The sequence below is a fragment of the Dermacentor variabilis genome, chromosome 9, assembly GCF_050947875.1.
Source record: "Dermacentor variabilis isolate Ectoservices chromosome 9, ASM5094787v1, whole genome shotgun sequence".
In the NCBI taxonomy this organism is placed as follows: domain Eukaryota; kingdom Metazoa; phylum Arthropoda; class Arachnida; order Ixodida; family Ixodidae; genus Dermacentor; species Dermacentor variabilis.
The window spans coordinates 61,667,363-61,692,983 of NC_134576.1; the positions used below are offsets into that span (position 1 = coordinate 61,667,363).

The following is a 25,621-nucleotide window of genomic DNA, read 5'->3' on the forward strand; positions in this document are numbered from 1 at the left end:
CGACACGTGTGCGTGAATCTTTCTCGTGTAGTTCATGCTGTTTCGCTCTGTCAGTAGTTTCAGTGGACCTGATATTCTAACCTAGGCAATATATAACTAAGGGTAATATATCGTATATTTTTTTGCCTATAATGCTGCGCCAAATTTTGTGAGAAAGATATCGATGACAGATGGCGTGTCATAATGAAAATTAGAGGGATCAAATGTTTCTTCGTTTTTTTTTTAATTTTGTGTAACGCTATTCGAAGAAGCGATGTTGGAGCGCTTGAAGCCCGTGGGGCAATTTTGGCTGAGTGAAATTCTAAAGGCCAGAAAATTAGTGGGAATCTCCTACACGGAAGAAGCATGTACATGCGCAGGGCGCATCAATAGTCTTGTATGACAGAAATTTCAAACGTATATTAGTGTCTACTACGCCAATCATGAGACCACCGATGGCCCTAAATTTGTAAGCAGATTCCTTGTTGATATTGTTGATTAGCCCTATGCTTTCTTTTGCTAGTACATACGGTTTGCTATTTGTTCATTGGGCGCGCTAGCAAGAAACGCACATGGAATTATTGTATAATCTGTTTTTTTTTTCTTTTTTTGAGGCGCATGTGTGCCTGCGCATGTGCCGAAAGGGTTATCCTCGGGCAGTTTCATTTTCTTTGTGCAATCTTTATTTTCCTTTCGCTTTTTGAGCGACTTCCAATTATTTATTTTTTGAAAAGCATCATACTAGTCACACCATAGCGTGACATGAAAGTGAACTCTGTTAAAGGCCCCCGCTTCAATTTACAAAACAATTACCTTCCGAAACGAAAGGATTCCAAGGACCTTCCGAAACTACCTTAACGCTAATCCTTAAAGAATAAGCTTTCATTGTTAATGTCTCTATTTACGCTGTAAGCGAGGGTGGGGGAGATCGCACGTGAATTGGTACTTTAACCCTGCGAGCAGTCTAAACAGGCCCAATACGAAACGTGGTCTATTGACGTGTGGCTTACCGCAGGTTCTTCTTCATTAAAATTGTACCCCCGGAGGGAAAGAATGCCATCCTGACAAACAACGCGCATGGCTACATGGAGGGATCATCGAAAGGCTGGAGCCGATGTAGTACGTGTACAATCTCACGACCGCAGTAGCAGCGATCAGAAGGCTGAGGCACATGCTCGGTAGCAGAGTTCACAGGCGACAAATATCTCCTGAGTCCATAAGGGAGAGGCACAATGAAAAAATCCCACGCGAGCAGTAGGGACACAAACGTGAGAACAGCGCGAACTGGCCCAGTACAAAGCCACGCCAATGAGGCAGGCTCAGCGACGCTTCTTTTTCGTTACAGCAGGCGTTGAGATGCAAAAGCGAAGTAGCTTTTACAACAACTTCATGTGTTCTTGCAAGAGTAAGATGTTTATCGGAGGATTAAGTAAACATTTGTGACGCCGCGGAATGACGCATTACTATAGAAGCTTGGGCTCTCCAGGCGTATAGCAAAAAACAGAAAATAAAAGTTTAGTGCAGAACTTTATGCTTTAAAAACCTTATTTGTTTACCCAGATAAACGTGAACAAATGTAAGATACTATGATCTTCTAGTCTGTCTGATAGTTATTATTATTATTATTATTATTATTATTATTATTATTATTATTATTATTATTATTATTATTATTATTATTATTAATACGGAAGAATGAACGAAGAGGGGAACAATATCGCAAGTCGCTGGCTGCTGCGTGTTGTTGGCGGTCAGCCATCTTTACTCTAACTCGTTTTGTATATATATTGTAACTATAATCTTCTATACTCCCAACATCACCGTAACAATCTTAATATTATTAATATTATTATTATTATTATTATTATTATTATTATTATTAGTAGTAGTAGTAGTAGTAGTAGTAGTAGTAGTAGTAGTAGTAGTAGTTGTTGTTGTAGTAGTATTTGCTTTGAGCACATCTATACACTAGACAGGACAGGGAAAGCGAGGAGCAGGCTGGCAACTGCTGCCACCGGAAGGGGCACAACGCCGGCCTACTCTTCAGAAAAGAGGAGACAGAAACATACAAATAGAAGCTAGGAAGGAGGAGGAGAAAGAGGAAAGAAAGAACAAGATGGCAAAACTCGAAGAATTAAGAAGAACGCAGTGAGTACAGGAAACACCCAGTAGGGCCGGTGACTGCTGGTCATGCCACTAAAGAATGTCGAAATAGAAGAAATATTGTTGGAGGTCCCGTGACCCGTAAATAGAATTACGTTAGAAACGTGAACCTAGGTTAGTTTCTTTTAGAAGAGTAAGCAGAGTGCTATGCGCCTGATTGCGTCGAGACGCACAACCACTGGGGTACAAACGTTGATCGAGTGTCGTGCACTGCACGCCAGGAAGGTGATAATCCCGCACTAGCGAATTCTGCTGAGGGATGTAAGGCGGAACACTCCGATATTGCGTGCTGAAACATCTCGCAGCAACCGCAAACCGTACACGATGGCCTGGTCACACGTCCTTGTCGGTATGAACGTTCCCACAGCCAACCCTCAGCTTGAGTAGTCGTGGTTTAGCGCGATGAGTTGGTTCGATATCGCAATAAACACATGCATTTAAGCAGAGCATTTGTTATAAGGGCACGGCCACAGTTGGAATGCATTACTGTACGTGGCCCTTGGAGAGACCTTCGATATTTAGGGTGGGGGTACAAATCGAAACACCGGTCTGATATGTATGCCGCCGTGGTCATAGAGCTCTCAAAGCTGCCATTCGCGACGCGCATCCACGTATGCCCCCTTATCACGGAGCTTGAGATTGCGTGGCCCAGAGCGCATATGGAGGGGCGGAAGAGGATGAGGGGAGCACGCCTGCCGAGCACTCGCGCGCGCCGCGCCTACCGATAAAGGTAAGTTTCCATGGCGTATAGCGTTGCCCACATCAGGGCGCAAGCGGCGACCAACGGTCTAATCTGCGACTCCTCCACGTCCCCTGATAGAGAGGAGGAATTCGTGTGTGACGGAACGTTTTGCGAAAAGGTCACGCAATACACAAGTTGATAACGGCAGGCGTGTCTCGTACAATGCTTCTCCAAGTAACGGAGGAACGGTGTTACTCGTTTAGCAATACCGTGTGGCGTAGTACTTAAGGTCACACCGCTCGACCACATCTCTCTGGACATTTTGACGCTGCGGTTCGCTTCAGAGAATGACGACGAAACTATCGTCGATGCTCACAGGGGCCCTCGTGCTTTTCGCGCCGCTCGTTGTCGCCCAAGGTAAGACACGCCTTTCCCCGAAAATACTGCCATTCTTTATTTGCCACGATTTATTTATTTGCTTAACGTAACTCGGAGTGCCTAAAGCTACGTTGGGTGCACGCGGGAAGAATTCAGCTTGTCGCCCGAAACATGTGTCGGCATATCGAATCCGCTAGGAGAACGCTCTTTCGCAACCGCGTTCCGCGAAGCTTCACACTACCCTCACAATACAGTGGTTAAAATAGCTACAGTGATGCTTTTCATACACGCGTACCTTCTCATCGTCCACTGCAAGAGCTAGGAACCTGGGCAAATGAAAAGGACACATGCGTGCCGTAGCGCGTTTCGACGGCAATGCGTGCTAGCCCGGCTCAAAGCCGGCTATTGTAATGAAATCGGTGCATAGAAGCGGCTCTATGCCACTTTACACGCCTCAAAGGCGTGTAAACACGCCGATACTCTTTCATGCGCATTTCATGCGCATACTCTTTCAACGCGTCCCGGGCGTCATGTTTCGCGTGGCAAATTCGCAGCCACTATCATCTGCTCATTTTGCCCATGTTAACAGCCCTTTCGATCGAGTTATTTTACTGCTCCTTATGTTGTAAAGCTTGATCCCCTGTTGCCACATAAACGATGTTTAGAAAATCGTACCACGTACATGGTAGCACCACAAAAGCTAGCAAAACGCGCTACCACGGAGCTTCGCAGTTACATGGATTGGGATGTACGCTGATGCGGCGCACTGCATGATACGGAGACACGTCTGATTGTTGTCACCTTAGTGATCCCTTAGTCGAATTCAAGTCTAGACATGCAATAACAACACGTTACATGTACACGTTACGTATCGATACTATTCAGGCTTGACTCGCCTCCTATTTCGGTCGTGGGGAAAGCTGCGGGAGCGCCTCCAGGCCCGTCGCCGTTTGATCTTGCAGCTATATCAACGCCAAGGGCTTAGTGACGACACGCTAAGAAGTTCTCCAATCCAAACAGCTTGTTCAAACCTCCGGAAAGAGAGAAAACTTGCCACTTATCGTGAAAAGCCCGTCAACCGTGCATGCTCCAGCGAGGTCACACATACCAGCATGGCGCCGCATGATAGACGGCGCTGCAATCGCAAAATGGCGGCACCCTCAATGATCCTGTCTATACGTGCGTTCCTTTTACGGCGTAAGATCTCTCCCGCGCTCTAAACTGCGCCTCGGTAAGGCCAAATCAAAGCCTCTTTCATTTCTTTAGATCATCATCATCATCATCATCATCAACAACAACAACAACAACAACAACATCATCAACAACAACATGATTATCATCATCATCACCAAAACGCGCCAATTGTCTCAACGCGCTCGCTTCCCCGCGAGGCCCTCATAACTCGATGCATATCTCAGTGGCGACCAGTCGGAAAATATTGCTTTGGCATTCACAATTCATAAGTGCTTAGGTGCCATCGGATATTTTTTTCTATGTTAAAATAAAAACACAAATTAGTGTATTTTTCAATGTCCTGGGCTCTTATCTGCATCCTGCACCTTAACCTTTACTTGTGCTTGCTTTGAAGGTGACGGTGGTCAACAACTTTGCGACAAGCAGGGCATATCAGCCTGCTATTGGAGAGCTGCCGACGACTATGGGATGGCTCCACTTATAAGAAGTGCTGACCAAAAAGATAGTTATCTGGAAAAATTATGCGACGGGTGAGATATGTGTTGTTTCTTTCGCCTAGCAGCAACAACCAGAAATTGATTCATTGCAGTGTTGATCCGTTTATTGATTTTTGTGCCTCTCGAGGCAAGTCATGTTCTCTGAGGTAGTCTCTGACACATCACTGAGGCAGTTGGCCGATGTAGAAACGACGCAAGGGGATTTCGCATGCATTCTGGCAGCCGCCAATAGTTATTTTTCTATGCTTCTTACCAACACTAGTATAGTCCCACTCTCACTTCCATTCACTTACCGCCACATAGTGTAAAATTTGTTTTTCCTTTCTCGCTCCCCTTTGACGCTGTGAGCCATACAGTGCAAACAAGGAACGACAGTGGCGCTTTACTGCGTAAGCTTTTTTGATTGCCGTTGTCAAGTTTTGGATGTTCAAAGTATGCTAAAGTCCATCCAGCATTGTTACATAGCAAAGTGTCTGCCCAACCCGGCATTTGCAAAATGAGCGCCAGTGAGTCCAAGCTGCTGCGCACAGTGTGAAGGCAAGACCGCGACGTAGCCGTTCCTCAACATAACATCATTAAGTATGAATGTCCTGAGCTATAAGGTAAGAGGCTCTTCTCAGAATAGGGGCATAATGCCCGCACACACGGCCGTTAGATAAATTATCTTCTAGGTAAAAGAAAGCTTAGTTTGTTGTCATCCCGAAAAACCATCGTTAGCCGTAGTTTCCTTATGCAAGAACGAAACAGATTAATTAATATAGCTTTAGTGCGAAGCTGCGTGTTACAAATGTTACATTTAGAAAAACCTAAACAGGCGCTATAAACTTGAAAACCTTTACAGTGCCCTTTTGTTGCAGCCCCTCCAAGTTCAGACGGATGCCTCAGACATAGTTTTGAAACGTTTTTTAATTGCTGTACAAATATGTAGCAGTAAGAGCACGAAGCCTTTAAATATATTTAAGCACTCAACAAATGTTTGCTTGTTTGTCACATTCACAGGCTTTGATAATTTCCGCATGCAATGTCGTCATAGACTGTTGACCAAGGAGCGATTAAGTTTCAAAGCATTCGCTTAAATCGAGAGTGAAAAAAAAACAAGGCATTGCTGCAATGGCCTTTGTTCTAATAATTCGCTCATACCGTCACGGACTGAACTCCAGTGCACAATCATTGCTGCTGTTCAATTGCTGGTGGATCTCATTTCGCTGATGCAAGGGCCACGGTGTTCGTAGTCGGCGTTGCTATTGGCACATTATATTTGAATGCTCGGAATTTGCGTGAGAAAACCACCATTTGATTATGAGGAACGCCTTAGCGGGGGACTCCAGATTAATTTTGACCACAAGGGGATCTTTAACTCCCTAACAATGATCGTTTTTGCATTTCACCCCCCCCCCCCCCCCCGAAATGCGACCGCCCCGGCCGGGTTTTCATCCCGTGACCTCGTCATTAGCAGCGCAACCGCATAGCCACTAAGCCACCGTGGCGGATGTCTTGGTGTTTTCATGTCAGTTTCTTTGTGCTGTGACATGTTCGTCATCCTAAAGTGTCAAAAAAATGCGAAGTTTCACACAACGTGGAGAGATCTGTAAAGTGCGTAATGGTAGCCGTGTTTCAGGGTATTTTTGTGGCTCTACGACAATGATGCGGAACAGTCTGTGACTGGCGAGAGTGCCATGACTTGCACGTTAGAAAGGCACCTGTCAATTTTGCTTGGAGAGGTGTTCAGAAGTTTCACGTTAGCTCGGAAAAGAGACAAAGCGTGCGTGCTCTCAACCGGTGAGCAGGTATAAAGATTAAAACAGCTGTGCTGCACAATCAATCAAAGTACAGTTTTTCTCCCCTCTTTGAAGGTAAACCTCACGTCTACTTACAGCAACGCCAACTGGCGTTAGGCATACATATGCGTTGAGTAGTACCACTTAATTTCTTCTATTCTGATGAGCAAAACCGCCTTCGAAGGCTTCCTGACAATAAACTCCGTTCAGTAAGCAGAAATCAGTTAATTCGATCGTAGTTTGGTTTTGCTAAATTAGGAAACGAAGTCGAAGCCCCAGTGTAGATGGCCACAGCTGACTTCGGGACATGTCGCTCACCGCCTGGGGAAAGCCCCCTTGTCAAAATCACCGCAGAGGGAGACGAAGACAAACCTTTTGACTGCCCCTTTGGGAACATGTCTCTGAAGTGGATTAATGCAGCCAAGTTCTAAGACAGTATGCTTATTCCGATCAACTTTGTTCGTTGCGACATTAGCACTTGTACGCGTTAAAGATAATATAATATGATGAACAAAACTGAATTTTTCTGTAAGTAGCCGCAGGCTGCCCCATTCCAAAAGTAATTAAAGGGGACTGCTCTACTCGCACCTGCCGGAGAGCATAGGTTTATTTCCGTACACTAAAACTTTTGCGTGGCCGCGTATCCTTTTCGAGCACTTTTGGCACGTTTATGACGTCGCTCACCTAACTTTTCTTTGCTGGGGATCCTTTTTAGTGGCGTTATTAACCTTCCGTTCCATGCCGCCGCTATTTTCGACCAGCCACCGCAATCTAAGTAAGGGAAAACGGACCAGTCGCAGACGCCGGCACCGCCCTCTACATCCAGTTATCGATTTTAGTGCACTGGCTGGGCCCGAACAAATCCATCTACATTTAAGCGCTCTCCTCACCTCTTATCAGCCAATTAGATAAGCAAGCTGCTCTGTGCAAGAAATTAGTTTTTATAGGAAACAAAAGTGTCCTCCTATAAAAGAGGAGAGCATTGCATTGGTCTGTTTAGAAGACTCTGCAAGTCAGCACGCTGTGCTTGCGTCGGTGGTTACGCAAATTTGACGTCAGAAGACTGCAATAAAAACATATTGGAATATATAATGTTTAGGGTCCAAAACGAGGCTAGAAAATGACAATTTTAAGAAGCTTAGCGCAAACGTCTTGTTATTTCTCCACCGACAGCAATCCACTTGGTTTACCCGAGATCAACCCTTGCCAGGCAGGTTTTTACGCCAGCTGCACAGACGCCGAAAGAAAGAAGTTCGCTCGCATGGAGACCGGCTACGCTGTACTTCGTGGAGAAATCACGTCTGCAGAAAGCTGCCAGTGTAAGTTTCCACCATACACTTGTTTTTCCTCCAAACATGGAGTGGTGATATCAAAACTCAGAAAGAAAAGGATATACAAGCTTTAACGATGTGCTGGGGAATCGAAAGTTATCACCAGAGTTTACCAGATAAGAATGAATGACAATATACTAGTACTAGTTCAGTTACGCCACTGACCAGATAGCAATAAGCACGAGTGGGTTTTAAAGGCTGTGTGAGAAACTAACAAAAGAAAGCACTGTATTTGCACAGCTTATTTAAATGGCCCACATGTAGACTAATAAAAAATGGTATTTTCTGTTTAGGGCCTAACTCGGACTTAGACTCACGAAAATTCTAGAAAGCTGCGCTCACTCCTAATTAAGCTTGAACGAATTCTACTCAGCCGGGCTCACTCGGACTCAGACTCACGGGTCGGCCTTAGCCTACGTCAGCCGACTCATTAGTGACCTTTGCTTCTGTGTGCGCCTTGTCAGAAGAATGAAACATTCGAGAATTACCCTTGTATAGTTATGTTTTAAAACCCTTCGTAATCTGACGGCGACACAGTCACATTACGATGCACTTATAAGCATCTCCACAGACTGAATAAAATACATGAAAATTTTCGGCACGTGGTCTTGACAGCACATCCAGTTTTGCCCAGCCAAGATAGTGGTACCCTGGCTGCATTTGGAAATAAAATAAAGGGCGACATACAGGGCTGCAGGCATTGCACAACCACATTGCGCAACCCTCCTTTTCTCACATCGTAAGCTGCTTGCATTCGCCAGCACTGGAAAGAGGAGATAGGTCACATTGGTTAGGGCAACGCTACACATCTAGAAAACCCGATCACTCTGTTGGGGTTAACGAGGAATTTGCCGAACAACGCTGAAACTACGTCGCCCTCATTTTACAACAACCACGCGATTCTACGACCAACAATCTGTGTTGTCTAATGTGACAACACATATTGTTTTGTCAGTTTTAGCGTGAACGACAAAAACGACAAGGGGAGCGCGAATATCTATAGGATTCGTTTTTACACCGAACGTTGCAATTGCAGGCTGTCCTAGCTAGCCAGTCAAAATGAGTAGTGGTCGGGAATGTCAGGAAAGAAAATGATTAGCTTAGTAAAAGAAAAAAATAATTTCATGCTCGCCAATGACTCGGAAGAAAAATCTTCAGATAGAAAATATACCACGTACACTCACTATACATAGATACATACATACATACATACGTACATACGTACATACATACATACGTACATACATACATACATACATACATACATACATACATACATACATACATACATACATACATACATACATACATACATACATACATACATACATACATACATACATACATACATACATACATACATACATACATACATACATACATACATACATACTAAGTGGTTGCAGCGCTTATCATGCCTCGAGTTAGCTCGTCATTAACTAAAAGAAGAGGTGATTACAGACACTGCGGCTCAGTGCTTCCCCAAGACAGTGCATAGTACGCCTGTTCTTGTCAACGCTTCGCACTTCAAGCGGAAGCTCGATTTGCAAAAAAAAATCACACACCACTGCATTTTCCGCAAGAATCTTAGCGTGTAAGTCAGCAAGCTAATATTTGACCAATCTGGTTATTTTTCTCTCATAAATAACGGTTTCCTTTTGCGCTTTTGTCTCTCAGCTGTTCAACAACTTCGTGAATGTATGGACCTGAGTGCCATGAGCTCCTGTAATGCCAAACCAGATTTTGAAGGTGGAACCTTCGTGGCTCAGGCGGAAGCAACAGAAAGGTAAGCGTCCAAAGTAAAGTATTCGCGAGAAGCCAATGACATACTAATATTCCATCGAAAGTGACACGTTATGTCAGCGTCAGCCTCGACAAAGCTGAAATATGGAAGGCATTGGCGATCTTCCCACATGAGCGAGAGGAGTGAGGATAACCAGGGGATCTCATGTCATCATCATCATCATCAGCCTAATTACGCCCACTGCAGGGCAAAGGCCTCTCCCATACTTCTCCAACTACCCCGGTCATGTACTAATTGTGGCCATGTTGTCCCTGCAAACGTCTTAATGTCATCCGCCCACCTAACTTTCTGCCGCCCCCTGCTACGCATCCCTTCCCTTGGAATCCAGTCCGTAACCCTTAGTGACCATCGGTTATCTTCCCTCCTCATTACATGTCCGGCCCATGCCCATTTCTTGCAACCTTGAGCGATCGGAAAGCGCGTTTTCCACCCTGGGCCGGCGGAGAGGGGAGATTTCGTTCCGGCCGCGAAGCTCTCTACATCTCAGTAAGGTGCCTCGCGGTGGTCTCGTGTTGAAGATGCCCTCTCGGTGAGCGCATATTTCCCCCCTCATCTTTTAAGAGATTCAATACATACAAGCATTTGTCTCGCAAACCAGATTTATTTCAAGGGAATTTCCCACGTCTCAATAATTTCTCTCGTCGTATACGAGTGTTGATTGCCGTGTTATAGTTTGTTAACGAAGCTTCCCCTCAAGTCTAAATATTTTAAGACAGTTTTCCTAGTCTATAAAGCCGCTCGAGTTCACGCTGCTCCTCTGGCGGCCATTTTTCCAAGAAATTATGCCTTCCAACCACTCAGAATGCCGGTGACAACTTCACGTTTGATCAATTCTGGATATTGTAAATAGTAAACAGCTACTTTTGCTTACATGATCGGCCATGACATTGAAATTGCTGATACAACGGAAAGCATTGCACCGGATGCACGTATATAGAACTGTGTATGTTGAGTGAGATAAGAGCTGCACTATAGGCATCGCAGGCAGTTTTAATAGGAGGCAAACTTGGCAAGTGCGCCTCGAATGATAAATTGTTTTGTCTAAACCGAAACAGCGCGAATTAGTAGGCTGCATGAAAGAGAGACATTCTTATTGAATGACAGGAAGTTATTCGGCATATATCTGGCGATCACTCAGGAAATGGTTGTTGTGGAACGACGAGTCGGTTCTGATGTACTTCGCTATAAAAACGCGCGAGATAGTGTCGAGCAGCCTATATTGGCTTTTGTGTGTGTATATATATATATCAATTCTAAATATTGTAAGGCAGTTTGTCGTGTGCGTATCATGGACACGCATGCTTATATCGCCTTCCGTTTCCCTACCACGGTTGCGCTTTAAAACCAACAGCGCGCGCATGCGATCCCATAGATGAGATGAATATATATATATAGAAAAGTATCAGTCATAGCTCTCGTAGTATAGCCTTCTGAGCCGTTTCCCTTTTCTTTTTCTTCTCTGTTTTTTCATTGAAAGAAGTCCTATTAGGGTTATTATAATTACACGAAGGTATTTCGCCCTCGCCAGCAGCAGTACTTGAGATAGCTATTCCGGCGGCTAGCTTCCCACGCTATGCGTGCCACCCCCGCACCTGTTTAAGCTCTTTCCTAGACGCTAGAGCTATACACTGTCCACGCAACCTTGAGCGATCGGAAAGCGCGTTTTCCACCCTGGGCCGGCGGAGAGGGGAGACTTTGTTCCGGCCGCGAAGCTCTCTACATCTCAGTAAGGTGCCTGGCGGTGGTCTCGTGCTGACGATGCCCTCTCGGTGAGCGCATATTTCCCCCCCTCATCTTTTAAGAGATTCAATACATAGAAGCATTTGTCTCGCAAACCAGATTTATTTCAAGGGAATTTTCCACGTCTCAATAATTTCTCTCGTCGTATACGAGTGCTGATTGCCGTGTTATAGTTTGTTAACGAAGCTTCCCCTCAAGTCTAAATATTTTAAGGCAGTTTTCCTAGTCTATAAAGCCGCTCGAGTTCACGCTGCTCCTCTGGCGGCCATTTTTCCAAGAAATTATGCCTTCCAACCACTCAGAACCACTCAAAAATCGACTGCCGCGGACAACACCAGTGCCTTTCCACATAAGTATGAGGCTTGGAGCAGGAGCTTTGGCGCTTGAAAGTAACCGTTGGCTTGACGAACCAACCGACTGAGCTACCTTTCCGGGCAACATTGAAGGATCACGAGTTCAAATCACATGTTATGTTCCTTTTTTTCCCTTTTTTTAATGTATTTTCCTTCCTTTTATCACTGTACGGAAACCCTGCTAAAAAAAATTATATATCCTCAATTATGTGTGGCCACACATGTGCAGGTCATAAATACCAGGTTCACTAGCCGAGTGCCATCCATGCGGTATAACCGAGCTCAGATTGGTCCACCTTGACTGATCAAATAGGGCACCACTGTAGGTTAAATGAGGCGTACAACTCCTGCGGGACCCGCCGTGGTTGCTCAGTGGTCATGGTGTTAGACTGCTGAGCACGAGGTCGCGGGATCGGACCCCGGCCACGGCGGCCGCATTTCGATGGGGGCGAAATGCGAAAACAACCATGTACTTAGAATTAGGTGCACGTTAAAGAACACCAGGTGGTCGAAATTTTCGGAGTCCTCCACTACGGCGTGCATAATCAGAAAGTGGTTTTTGTCACGCAAAACACCATAATTCAATTTTTAATTTGACTCCTGCGGGGACGGTAGAGTATCCGTCTCCAGTGCAAGAGGACCGTGATTCAAATCCCGGTGCCGCGCAATTCTCCACCGGAAAATACAAAAAAAAACCGTGTGTTGAGCAAATTGCACAAACAGGCCTGGAGTGCGGCCTGATCCCGGTGACCAGAACCGGTAACCCACTCTCTCACCAGAGCAGGATTGGCCACCCTGGTGCAGTACTTGGCCACAACCTCCTATATGAATACAACAATCAAACCCCGGCCCTCAGTCCCCAGCAGCCGCGAAGCAACTGACCACGGCGGTGGTCAGATCTGTAACGCTGCAGAGGGTGCTAAGAATACCTGGCTCCGGACAGGCCGCCATTGGAATCTGAACCTGGCAACGTTTAACGTTAGAACGCTATCTAGTGAGGCGAGTCTAGCAGTGTTATTGGAGGAATTAGAGGGTAGTAAATGGGATATAATAGGGCTCGGGGAGGTTAGGAGGACAAAAGAAGCATATACAGTGCTAAAAAGCGGGCATGTACTGTGTTACCGGGGCTTAGCGGAAAGACGAGAACTAGGAGTCGGATTCCTGATTAATAAGGAAATAGCTGGTAACATACAGGAATTCTATAGCATTAACGAGAGGGTGGCAGGTCTTGTTGTGAAACTTAATAAGAGGTACAAATTGAAGGTGGTACAAGTCTATGCCCCTACATGCAGTCATGATGACCAGGAAGTCGAAAGCTTTTATGAAGACGTGGAATCGGCGATGGGTAAAGTCAAAACAAAATACACTATACTGATGGGCGACTTCAATGCCAGGGTAGGCAAGAAGCAGGCTGGAGACAAGTCAGTGGGGGAATATGGCATAGGCTCTAGGAATAGCAGAGGAGAATTATTAGTAGAGTTTGCAGAATAGAATATTATGCGGATAATGAACACCTTTTTCCGCAAGCGGGTTAGTCGAAAGTGGACATGGAGGAGCCCGAATGGTGAGACTACAAATGAAATCGACTTCATACTCTACGCGAACCCTGGCATCATACAAGATGTAGACGTGCTCGGCAAGGTACGCTGCAGTGACCATAGGATGGTAAGAACTCGAATTAGCCTAGACTTGAGGAGGGAACGGAAGAAACTGGTACACAAGAAGCCAATCAATGAGTTAGCGGTAAGAGGGAAACTAGAGGAATTCCGGATCAAGCTACAGAACAGGTATTCGGCTTTAACTCAGGAAGAGGACCTTAGTGTTGAAGCAATGAACGACTATCTCATGGGTACCATTAAGGAGTGCGCAATAGAAGTCGGTGGTAACTCCGTTAGACAGGAAACCAGTCAGCTATCGCAGGAGACGAAAGATCCGATCAAGAAACGCCAATGTATGAAAGCCTCTAACCCTACAGCTAGAACAGAACGGGCAGAACTTTCTAAGTTAATCAACAAGCGTAAGACAGCGGACATCAGGAACTATAATATGGATAGAATTGAACAGGCTCTCAGGAACGGAGGAAGCCTAAAAACAGTGAAGAAGAAACTAGAAATAGGCAAGAATCAGATGTGTGCGTTAAGAGACAAAGCCGGCAATATCGTTACTAATATGGATGAGATAGTTCAAGTTGCTGAGGAGTTCTTAGAGATTTATACAGTACCAGTGGCACCCACGACGATAGTGGAAGAGAGAATAGCCTAGAGGAATTCGAAATCCCACAGGTAACGCCAGAAGAAGTAAAGAAAGCCTTAGGAGCTATGCAAAGGGGGAAGGCAGCTGGGGAGGATCAGGTAACAGCAGATTTGTTGAAGGATGGTGGTCAGATTGTTCTAGAGAAACTGGCCACCCTGTATACGCAATGCCTCATAACCTCGAGCGTACCGGAATCTTGGAAGAACGCTAACATAATCCTAATCCATAAGAAAGGGGAGGCCAAAGACTTGAAAAATTACAGACCGATCAGCTTACTGTCCGTTGCCTACAAAGTATTTACTAAGGTAATCGCAAATAGAATCAGGAACACCTTAGACTTCTGCCAACCAAAGGACCAGGCAGGATTCCGTAAAGGCTACTCAACAATACACCATATTCACACTATCAATCAAGTGATAGAGAAATGTGCAGAATATAACCAACCCTTATATATAGCTTTCATTGATTACGAGAAAGCGTTTGATTCAGTCGAAACCTCAGCAGTCATGGAGGCATTACGGAATCAGGGTGTAGATGAGCCATATGTAAAGATACTGGAAGATATCTATAGCGGCTCCACAGCCACCGTAGTCCTCCACAAAGAAAGCAACAAAATCCCTATAAAGAAAGGCGTCAGACAGGGAGATACGATATCTCCAATGCTATTCACAGCATGTTTACAGGAGGTATTCAGAGGTCTGGAGTGGGAAGAATTGGGGATAAAAGTTGATGGAGAATAACTTGCGATTCGCTGATATTGCCTTGCTTAGTAACTCAGGGGACCAATTTCAATGCATGCTTACTGACCTGGGCAGGCAAGCAGAAGGGTGGGTCTAAAAATTAATCTGCAGAAAAATAAAGTAATGTTTAACAGGCTCGGAAGAGAACAGCAGTTTACGATAGGTAGCGAAGCACTGGAAGGGGTAAGGGAATACATCTACTTAGGGCAGGTAGTGACCAGGATCCGGATCATGAGACTGAAATAACCAGAAGAATAAGAATGGGCTGGGGTGCGTTTGGCAGGCATTCTCAAATCATGAACAGCAGGTTGCCACTATCTCTCAAAAGGAAAGTGTATAACAGCTGTGTGTTACCAGTACTCACATATGGGGCAGAAACCTGGAGGCTTACGAAAAGGGTTCTGCTGAAATTGAGGACGACGCAACGAGCTATGGAAAGAAGAATGATGGGTGTGACGTTAAGGGATAAGAAAAGAGCAGATTGGGTGAGGCAAGAAACGCGGGTAAACGACATCTTAGTTGAAATCAAGAAAAAGAAATGGGCATGGGCCGGACATGTAATGAGGAGGGAAGATAACCGATGGTCACTAAGGGTTACGGACAGGATTCCAAGGGAAGGGATGCGTAGCAGGGGGCGGCAGAAAGTTAGGTGGGCGGATGACATTAAGACGTTTGCAGGGACAACATGGCCACAATTAGTACATGACCGGGGTAGTTGGAGAAGTATGGGAGAGGCCTTTGCCCTGCAGTGGGCGTAACTAGGCTGATGATGATGATATATATACACACACATTGTGACGGACACTGGCTAAGACAAAGACGTTGTAGTGGGGCTGGGTGAGAGTCTGCTGTTGGACTAAAGAAACCTGCTAAAACCTGTCTGCCTTGTAGGTAGAAAACGATGTCTGCGAGCATAATCGTCTCATCCCCTATGCGGTGCTTGCTGACGCGCTCATACAGTAGGAGCGAATCGTCGACGTCATTGTTGTCCGTATCGCAAAACGTGCCGCGGTTGAAGGGATACGAAAGGACCACCTTTACCGGAGCTGGGGGCGCGGGCTGCAACGACGGCGTACTGTCTTCGGCCATGGAGGCTGGAGAAAGGCGGCGTCCGTTCCGAAGATCCAGGGCCGGGACGAATAGAGCCCGCAACCTCCACCAGAAACACGTTACGGGGAGTATTTACTCAACAGCAAACGTCTAGCGCTTCGCAAATCAAGACAGCACAGGGCACACAGTTTTCTTCTGAAAGAGCCTTTTTCGCTCGATTCGTCGCAACGTAACATAATGTGCCCTGTGTCACTGGCTCAAGAAACTTGCAACTCAACCTGTTGGTCTCCTTCCGCCAACTGACCTTCCAACACACCCGTTTTATTGAGTGGGCCGAGACTTGCTCGGCATCTTTCCAATTTCTACGAAAGCCAACAAATGGTTTACAGTGGCTACAGATTATACCACGCGATATGCACTTACTCGTGTGTTGCCAACCAGCTCGGCAACGGACGTAGCCGACTCCCTACTGTACGATGTCATCCTCCAACGTGGTGCTCTACGTCACCTACTCAGTGAACGCGGTCGCTACTTCCTGTCTCGTGTGGTTGACGATTTACTTCGATCATATGTGCTATTAACCACAACTTTACCACGTCATGTCACCCTAAAACCAATAGACTCACCGAATATGTCAACTGTACACTGACCGACATACTTTCCATGTACGTTTCTGATGATTACCACGATTGGGACGTTGTCGTCCCTACCGTCACATTTGCATACAACTCATCGCGTCTTGACACTGCCGGCTACTTACCCTTCTATCTTCTTTTTGGTCGCGGTCCCATATTACCCTTGGACATCTTGCTCCCTTCTGATCCGACGTCGACATCCACGACTTCCTATGCGCAAGATTCCATCACGTATGCGCTCGCCACGCGCACAGTAGCCCGCCCTCGGCTCTCGCCATCGCAGACCGCACAAAAGTGCGTCTACGATCGTCGACACGAGGATATTGCTTTTTCCCCGGGCTCTCTCGTCCTTCTCAGGCGCCCATCTCGTTGCGTCAGCCTCTGTGAAAAATTAATGTCGCGGTACGTCGGGCTCTACCGGGTACCAGGACCCTGCGGCACCATCTGTCGGCGATCGGCTCCGCGACAGCCACTAGAGTCATGCGGGCCTCACTTAGCTGCGTCCAGGACCTTCGTTAACAAAACAGAGGCAGCCTCACCCTTCCCTTTTTGCAATAATACCTTTCCATAATACCCTTTCTACGGCAGCGCTATCGGCACATTATTATGTGGAATAAACGTCGTTTTAGTCATTCTACCCCGTGCAGCACCAGGTTACTCCTGTCACCTATGAGATAACTCCCATTGCATCCACTTCATCAAAGCCACACCACGAAGTGACATCGTTCATGTTTCCCGTCTCGAACGTTACAAATGAGATAACCCATTTTGACCACAACCAGCACCGGTACGCTGCTTCACCGGCCGGGGATAATGTCACGAACATTTTCGAAGACAAAGACGTTGTAATGGGGCTGGGTCAGAGTGCCTCCTGTCGGACTAGAAGATCTGCTGAAACCTGTGTGCCCTGTGCAGTCTTGACTGGCCAAGTGCCAGCTGTTTACTGTAGAGTAAATACTCCCTTTAACAATATACATATAGTGAGACTTAATATGAACGTGTATACGCTGATGTACCGTTTGAGCCAACATCGTTAGGCCACACTCAAGACTTTGGTGCCAAAACATCGGCTTTTCTTCGTTTACATTTCTTGGAGGTTTTCCTTGCACATTATGTGACCGAACTGTGTCAGGTTCAGGGCAAAATTTCAGCCAGGTAAGATATCTGAAAACATTAATTTCATGACCATGGGTTACTGCTAATTAGCCATGCTTCCCATATTTGCCCGTTTTCTTTCAGCCATGGGACCACATACCCAGATTCTTTAATTTTGATACTAAGACAAATACCCCTTACGATCTATCGAATAAATAATGTTACCCAGATTACCTACCTGAGGCAGGTGATATTCAATATTTATTGAGTTTTAAGCTATACTGAATGCGTAAGATTATTTTGGCATCTAATAAGAAATTGTGTCTTATGTTTTTAATGTCTGTTCCTGCAGGGGGGCACAAAATTTGAAGGCCTGCATCGAGAAGGCGATCAAACCCTGCGATGCCAAGAAGAACGCAGCCGCCATAGCGCATCTGCAGAAGATTGCTGCCGCCGTTGTGGATCTCACCTCGTCACCAGATAAACCAAACGGTGCTCACACAACGAAGGCCGCTACGGCAGTCGTTGCAGTATCCCTGCTGAGCTGGATAGTTCGCAACTTCTATTAACAGCTCTCGTGAGCGACGCCATCCCACAGTCATCGACCGCGTGCTCTGGTTGTTATTATCAGCCATTAAACTTTGTACATGACAAACGTGTTCGTGCCCGTACTTGCGAGATTCGTCAACTCAAGTCGCAGTCCTGTTGGCTAAAAACCGTATTCTAGGTTCTTATTCCACTCAAAAAGAAGGCTCAAAAGGACGGCATGTTGGGCACGTTGGTAATCCATACTGAAACTAGCAACAGCACGAAACGTTTATTCGAAACGTGTTCGTGCATCTTTCCTGTGTGGGTTGTAATGTCTCGCTCTGTACATAGCTTCATTTGAAAGGGTCGTCAAGCCTAGGAAATATATAACTAAGCGTACTATACCGGTTATGTTTTATACTTGCAATACTGCGCCAAATTTATGGAAAAGATATCGGTGACAAATTGCGCGTTGTAATAAAAAGTCAGAGGGATCTAAGTTTTCTTCATGTAAGGCTATCGGAAGAAGCGACGTTGGGATACATGAAGCCTGTTGTGCAACTTTGGATGAACTAATTTCCAAAGGCCAGGAAATCGGTGTGAACCTCCTATACAGAATAATCATGTACATGCGCAGTCCGCCTCAATAGTCTTCTACGACAAAAATTTGAAACGTGTTCGTGCAAGTATCCCAAACATAAGACAACCCATGGCCATAAATTCGTAGTAAAATATCTTCTTCATAGTGTTGATACGCCCTATGCTTTCTTTTGCTAATGCATAGGGTTTGCGATTTGTTTATTGGACGGGCTAACAAGAAACCCCTATGGGATTCTGTTTATAATCTGTCTTTCTTTTTCTTTTTTCAGGCGCATGTGCTGTAAGGGTTATCCTCAGGCAGTTTCATTCTCTTTATGTTATATTTATTTTTATTTTCCTTTAGCTTGATGCACGACTTCGAATAATGCATTTTTTAGAAGCATTGAACTAGCCACACCTGAGCGTGACGTGGAAGAGAAATCTGTTAAAGGCCCGCGCTTCAATTTACAAAACAAGTACGTTCGACTGCACACTCAAAGGCCCGCCGAAGCTAACTTAACACTGGTGCTTGAAGACAAAGCTTTCATAGGTAATGTATTTATTTACGTTGTAAATACATTCTAAAAACGAAGAGAGTTCCCGGCACTCTCTTTGAGGGAGTAGCTGCTTGCCCCATATGTCACTCTCTTTTCGAGAGTAGATCGACCCTCTTTGAGAGAGAGTAGGTCAACTCCTCCTGACAGAGTTTTGTTACTCCACCCCAAGGGAGTGCTAGTACCCTTCCGCAGAGTGCTAATACTCTTCCCGCAGGAAGTGCTAGTACTCTTCTGCAGAGTGCCAATACTCTCCCCGCAGGGGTAATAATACTCCCACAGACCGAGTACATCTACTCCCCCAAAACAGAGTGCTTGTACTCCTTCAGAACAGAGTGTTAGTACTCTTCCCAATACCTCTCTTAAGCAAGTCCTGGATAGAATCCACCCATGCAGGCAGGAAATCAGATCAAATTACGCCCGCTGATATACCGTTCTCTTGGCGCCTCCCCAGAGACAGCGGCATAATTCCAAGCGGCCTTCAGATAGGCGTGAACAAAGTTATGCAGGATATTAAAGTCATGAGGCATGACTGCTCTGAAGGCGGCCTATGCGTATGCGTCCCGAACACCACTGCGGAGAAAAAAAAGCGAATTAGCTCTTAATCCGCAATTATCTTGGCAAATTTCACAATCACGAGCCACACAATCTATTGAAACACTATTGTCGAGGGAATCACATATATATGAGGAATCACAGCACTCTACACATCACGTGGATTCGAACCCGCGACACTCGCATCCATACAATTCAACGCACATATCCTAACCACTACACCACAGCGCTTCTTTTTTTTTTCTTTATTGCATGGAATTATCGGTACTGTCAAACCAATTCATATGATTACATTACATTGCGTATGAACATACAAGAGAAACAAATTTACAGATAGTATACAGCCCGATGACAGTTCAAAATTCTGGCAAACAAACACAAGCGTCCAGACGCGAAGTCCATTCAGGGACGGGATCATATGTAGCCACCACACTACGGACTTGAGCAGTCTCTTCTCGGAAGGTAGACCTTGTCGAGCGAGGTGGCTCGGCATGTCTGTCGATCATTCCACTTCTCCATAATGAATAAAGTCCTAATAACATAAACAAATCATATGGTGTATTACTCGCTGTCTTTTTGAAAGGAAGGAACCGGATACGATAACATGTGAGAGGAAAGTCTTTTTTGATAGTTCTTTGTAAAATGGTCCCAAAAAAGAAATGCGTCACGACAAAGTATAAAGCAATGCTCTATTGTCTCGGGTTGATTGCAAAGCCTACAATTTGTATTCCAGGGTACATACAGTCCTTTTTCCTGAAGCCACGTTTTAACAGGCAGTGTGGAGGTGTGCAGCTTAAAGAAAAACGTTTTCACTGCTGGCGCAATGCACATTCTACGGACACGGCAAAGAACATCTTGACCAAATAGAGACAGATACGGCTTTCGGTACAGAGGTTCAGGGAAAAGGTTATCTATAAGTGCTGCATTTAGCGACGTGCGATTAACGGTAAACAAATATTCAAGGTTCAATCTGGCTTTTAAGAATGAAATAGTGTCGACAAGTTCCTTTAAGAAGCCCCATAACGGTAGTTCTTGAGCAAAGTTTGTCGTCACAAAAAGAAAAGGGAGGTGTGACGCAAGACGTGCTCGATTAACTGCGAGAAGGAATGGATGACGAACATTTTTAAGGTAAAATAAGCGCATGACCAATTGTCGCACAAACAAATGCACAAGAGCCAGGCCTCCCTTTTCAAGCGGTAGAAAAAGGTTGTGCCTTCTCATGGCTTCCCATGATGAATGCCAAATAAAACATGCAAATATTCTATGAAATGCCTGGACATGGACACGTGAGCAGTGCAAGACCTGCAGAACATAAAGAAGCTTAGAAACGAGAAATGTATTGCATGCCTTAGCTCTCGCAAAAATGGAGAGATCACGTCCTTGCCAGGCTGTCGCCTTTCGACGGATAGTGGTTATCGTGGACGTCCAATGAGGTCCACTATTAGGGAAGTTATCGAGAGGTGCTCCAAGATATCGCAACGGAGACGTGATTCCAATGAATATTCGCGAATACAGAGGGAGTGAGCGCCCACATGCCTAGCCGAAAGCTTCTACTTTTGTCAAAATTTACAGTAGCTCCTGCAGTCTGACAGAAACGCAGGGTAGCGTTTATTGCCTTGGTAATGCTTGGCTTATCGACGCAAAAGAAGGCAATGTCATCTGCATAAGCTAGCACTTTAATTTCCTCATCGGCATACATGTACCCTTTAATGCTAGAGTCGCAAAGCACGCTTAAGCAAAGCGGTTCTAAGTATATGGCGTAGAGTAAAGGCGAGAGCGGGCAACCTTGATCAACGGATGACTGTACTTGTATTATATCTGAGAGGGTACGGTTCCCAATTAACATTGTGGTGCAATGTTTATAACAAAGTGTTATACCATTGCATAATACATCCCCTAACTGAAGATGTCGCAGTAGTTGGAAGAAAAATTCGTGTTGAACCTTATCAAAGACTTTGGCGAGGTCAATCTGGAGAAGAGCTACTTGATCCGTACTACCCTCTATGCACTCAAGGACTGAACGTGCGATATGAACATTTATCTGTATAGAGCGGCCTCGAATTCCGCATGTTTGATGATCACCTACTAATGTAGTAATGACTGTCTGCAATCTATTTGTCAGTATTTTTGCAAATATTTTGTAATCCACATTACATAACGATATCGGCCTATATCCGTTTACTCTTTTTGGTGTTTCATCATCAGTGCTTTTTGGTATTAAGGTTGTGTGGCCCTGATAGAAAGATGGAGGAAGCTCACCATATTGATAGGCTTCCTCGAAAAGCTGCTCCAGAAAAGGACACAGGAATTTCTGAAATTTTATATAAAATTCAGCGCTAAGGCCATGAGGACCAGGCGTCTTGTTCTTCTGCAGCGTTTTGACGACAAAATTAATTTCTTCTTGAGTTATTGGCCCATCAACGCTGAGTCGATCATCTTCTTCTAAGTGTGCATAAACGAAATAAACTGATCAGCGTTTTCTTCGTGTCCATTTTGAGGCTTAACTGCAGCGAAAGCATCTTTAGAGTGAGCTTCAAATAGGCTTATTATTTGGGACGTGTCTGTGTATATAGACCCACCAGACTCAATTTCTAATATTTGCTTGGAAAGCGCGTATCGCTTCTCATCACCGAGAGCCCTTTTTGTGGGCTGTTCCTCTGTGAAGCGAGTCGTGCGTGAACGCACCATTGCTCCTTTGTACACTTCCGTCTCATATTTCTGTATTTGAGCGCGAACTGTGTTTATTTCATCGCTATACAACCCTGGTTCCTGGCTTTCGAAAGCGTGCAGCTTGTGAAGTAGATCATGAAGGTAATGCTGTTCAGCTTTTTTTTTTGAGACAGCTCACATGAAATGGCAATCGCCTCTTTTTTACTCTATTTTTGAACATTTCCCATTGAGCAAACAAAGGAAGCTGTTGACATTGTGTCATTTCTAGCCATAATTTTTTCACTTTGTTTACAAAACTTTCCTCTCGCAAAAGTTGTGTATTACGTTTCCACAGTTCCTAGTTTGGAGCAAACCTGCGAAATTTTCGGGGACCCCATGAAACAGCTACTAAACAGTGGTCTGTGAAGAATACAGGCTTCACGGCGTAGTTGTGAATGTTAGACCAGAGATTCGTCAAAACATACACACGATCAAGTCGAGCATGGGAGACGCCTTGAAAGTGCGTGAACCGCACCCAAGATGGTGTGTAGGCGCCCACGTCTATTAGATTGTGATCTTCCGTTAACTGATGCAGGAAAGTAGCACTTGCATCATAACGATTAGTTAGGTATGAGTGGTCTCTGGAATGACAAACACAGTTGAAGTCTCCGAACAGTACCAGATCTCTATCAGTATCTAGGAGCGGAGGAAGTGAGTGGAAGAAAGCCTTCCTGTCACTCACTTTTGAGGGAGCATAAACGCAAATAAATCGCCAATTACGGGAATGAAAAGAGAGGTCACAGCATATAAGGCGGCCTTCCCCATCAACAAGCAGCGACAATGAAGAATGATGTAACTGCTTTCTGACTAACAAAAAGCATCCAGCGAAAGCACCACATGCTTGGCTAATACACACCTCGTAATCAGGTTGAAAAGTTTGCAGCGCAAGGTTGACATCACCAGCAGACGATATCTTTGTCTCTTGCACTGCACCAACATCAACTTCATGCTGCCTAAGCACGTGTAGTAAGTGCTGCTGACGCCTTATATTCCTCAGCCCCCGTACGTTGAGTGTCGCTACACATAAGGGGAGGGTGAAGGCGGTAGCCATTTTGCTCACCTAAAGCTTTTGTGTTTCGTCGCCCTTGGCCACAGGTAAATCCGTGGTCTTGCTCCCTTTGGACTTCTTCGTGGCACTCTCCTGACTACGCTGATAAAACCGGCGCGGCACATTATCACCAGGAGAGGGAGTTTGCTGAGCACTAGGAGACACTTTCTCGGGCGCCTGTAGTGCACTTTCTGTTGCTTCGTCGTTGCAAGGTGCCGGACGTTTCCTTGCCTGACTTATGTCCATCGCCTCTTCCTCTTCTTCCTTGTCATCAGGGGGCTTTTCTTTAAGGCTTGCTAGGCCAGGTGGGCAAACTGAGTCATCCTCGCCGGTAGTTTCGCTAGTATGACTTGAGCTGTTGTGTGTGGTTGGCATTGGCTTCAAGGACTCCTGGTCTTCGTCCCTAATGCCACCAGTAGTCTCTCCGGTGGCATCTACTACCTCTGTAGAATCCATGAGATGGTCCAGTTGTGGCTCGTCTGCGCTATATTGACCAGAACGAAGCTTATTAGCGTAAGTGGACACGCAGGCGTCCGCTGAGTGACCAAATCGGTGGCACTGTAAGCATCTCGGTGTTCTGCATTGTCGTCTAACGTGTCCCACGCGCTTGCAACGAAGGCACAGCGGAGGCCTACCGGATATAAGTACGAGGCACTGGTGTCCATAAATGGACATAATGTGCGGTATTGAGGTTACGGTGATAGTGTCCTTGAGCACCAGAGAAACCTCCCGGTTTGTTGTCAACCACTGTTCCATGCCAGTGCATCTCCATACTTCTCTCTCCACCGACTTCACCTAACCATAGGCCTGGAACGCCTCTTCAACGCGTCGTGGTTCAAGGTGAGGTGGAAGCCATAGTAACTTAAGCTTGATGTTTTTAGTCTCCGGATCTATCACCATGTACTTCAGCCCTTTGACACGGAGCTCACCACAGGCGACGAGAGTCTGTTTTGCCGCACTACTAGCGCAAGTAACCATCCATACATGGCTCATTTGATACTGTCCGACACCTACAATATCGGAAGTGTTCACTACCTCAAGCAGAGCGTCTCGGAAGTCGGGAGCACGGTATGGTCTGCCATTCAAATCCGCATGAAGGAAAATAGAATTCAAAACATCGTTACCTGTTGGTAGACGCGGTAGGACAACTTTGTAGCTTGTATGTTCGTTGAAAAACGGGGTCGACAATCCTCGGCCTGGGGCCGATACGCTGTTTCCAGCAGAGAGCATTTTGGAGCACAGCCGTTCCACACGGCTGTGCGCTACCACACACACCACACACCACACCCCACACACCACAGCGCTACCACGCCCAGTCGTGTTCTTTTAGAGGTTATATATATATACCAAATGTATTTGAGGAATCGGCTGCGGTGGGTGGAGTTTCTCTGCAGTGTGCTGCGCTGTTGGGTACTGGAATACGTTTGCGTTTGCATCATTTACATTCCTTGCTACGACTAACGAAAGAAGACAACGTAGACGACAAAGTGAGGATGATTCACGGCTTGTCGTCACCGCAGGAAAATAACAAATGTGCCGTTCAGCTCACGATCAAGTGCTTCTCCAGCCCATGCATTATATGTTCTCCGAAAATACGCGGATACAGTGTATCGCGCCAACCATCCACGTATGTGAATTTAATTCGCGCGTATACTGGTAAGCATTTTTGCTTATGTTTTCTGCCAGTTCCATTCGCATATGGCCAACTGCGTCGCCAGTACCAGGCATTTCGACATTCCTCACGCTGCCATGTATGCGTTCTTTTCAAGTGCATTAGTTTAGACTCTGGTTCAGTCCGCTGTAAGCTGTTGTCCTGCATTAGCAGCGGATCGTTAGCGTTTTGAAGCGCATGCATTCCAGCATTTTGAGACTGCTTATGCCGATAGCCGCGTCACATGCATCGGCACCTACGTTTAAATTACTAATGTGTGCACTTGTTACGAGTGCACTGCTCGTATCCTCTGGCAGTGCTCGTT

General features: G+C 45.6%; 2 protein-coding genes across 2 annotated transcripts in view; both read left to right on the top strand.

Moving 5' to 3' along the window:
• The first annotated feature begins 2,993 nt into the window (after positions 1 to 2,993).
• LOC142592730 (uncharacterized) lies at positions 2,994 to 18,331 on the top strand. The gene is made up of 5 exons (XM_075704330.1): positions 2,994 to 3,241; positions 4,791 to 4,926; positions 7,845 to 7,990; positions 9,680 to 9,788; positions 18,025 to 18,331. Exons 1-5 carry the CDS (start codon positions 3,172 to 3,174, stop codon positions 18,239 to 18,241), a joined length of 678 nt encoding a protein of 225 aa, XP_075560445.1. The 5' UTR covers positions 2,994 to 3,171; the 3' UTR covers positions 18,242 to 18,331.
• Positions 18,332 to 22,770: 4,439 nt separating this feature from the next.
• The window catches only part of LOC142592731 (uncharacterized), a 65,913-nt gene continuing 63,062 nt past the window's right edge, over positions 22,771 to 25,621 (top strand). The window contains exon 1 of the mRNA XM_075704332.1: positions 22,771 to 24,485. The gene's annotated coding sequence lies outside the window, so the exon portion shown is untranslated. The remainder of the gene's footprint in view (positions 24,486 to 25,621) is intronic.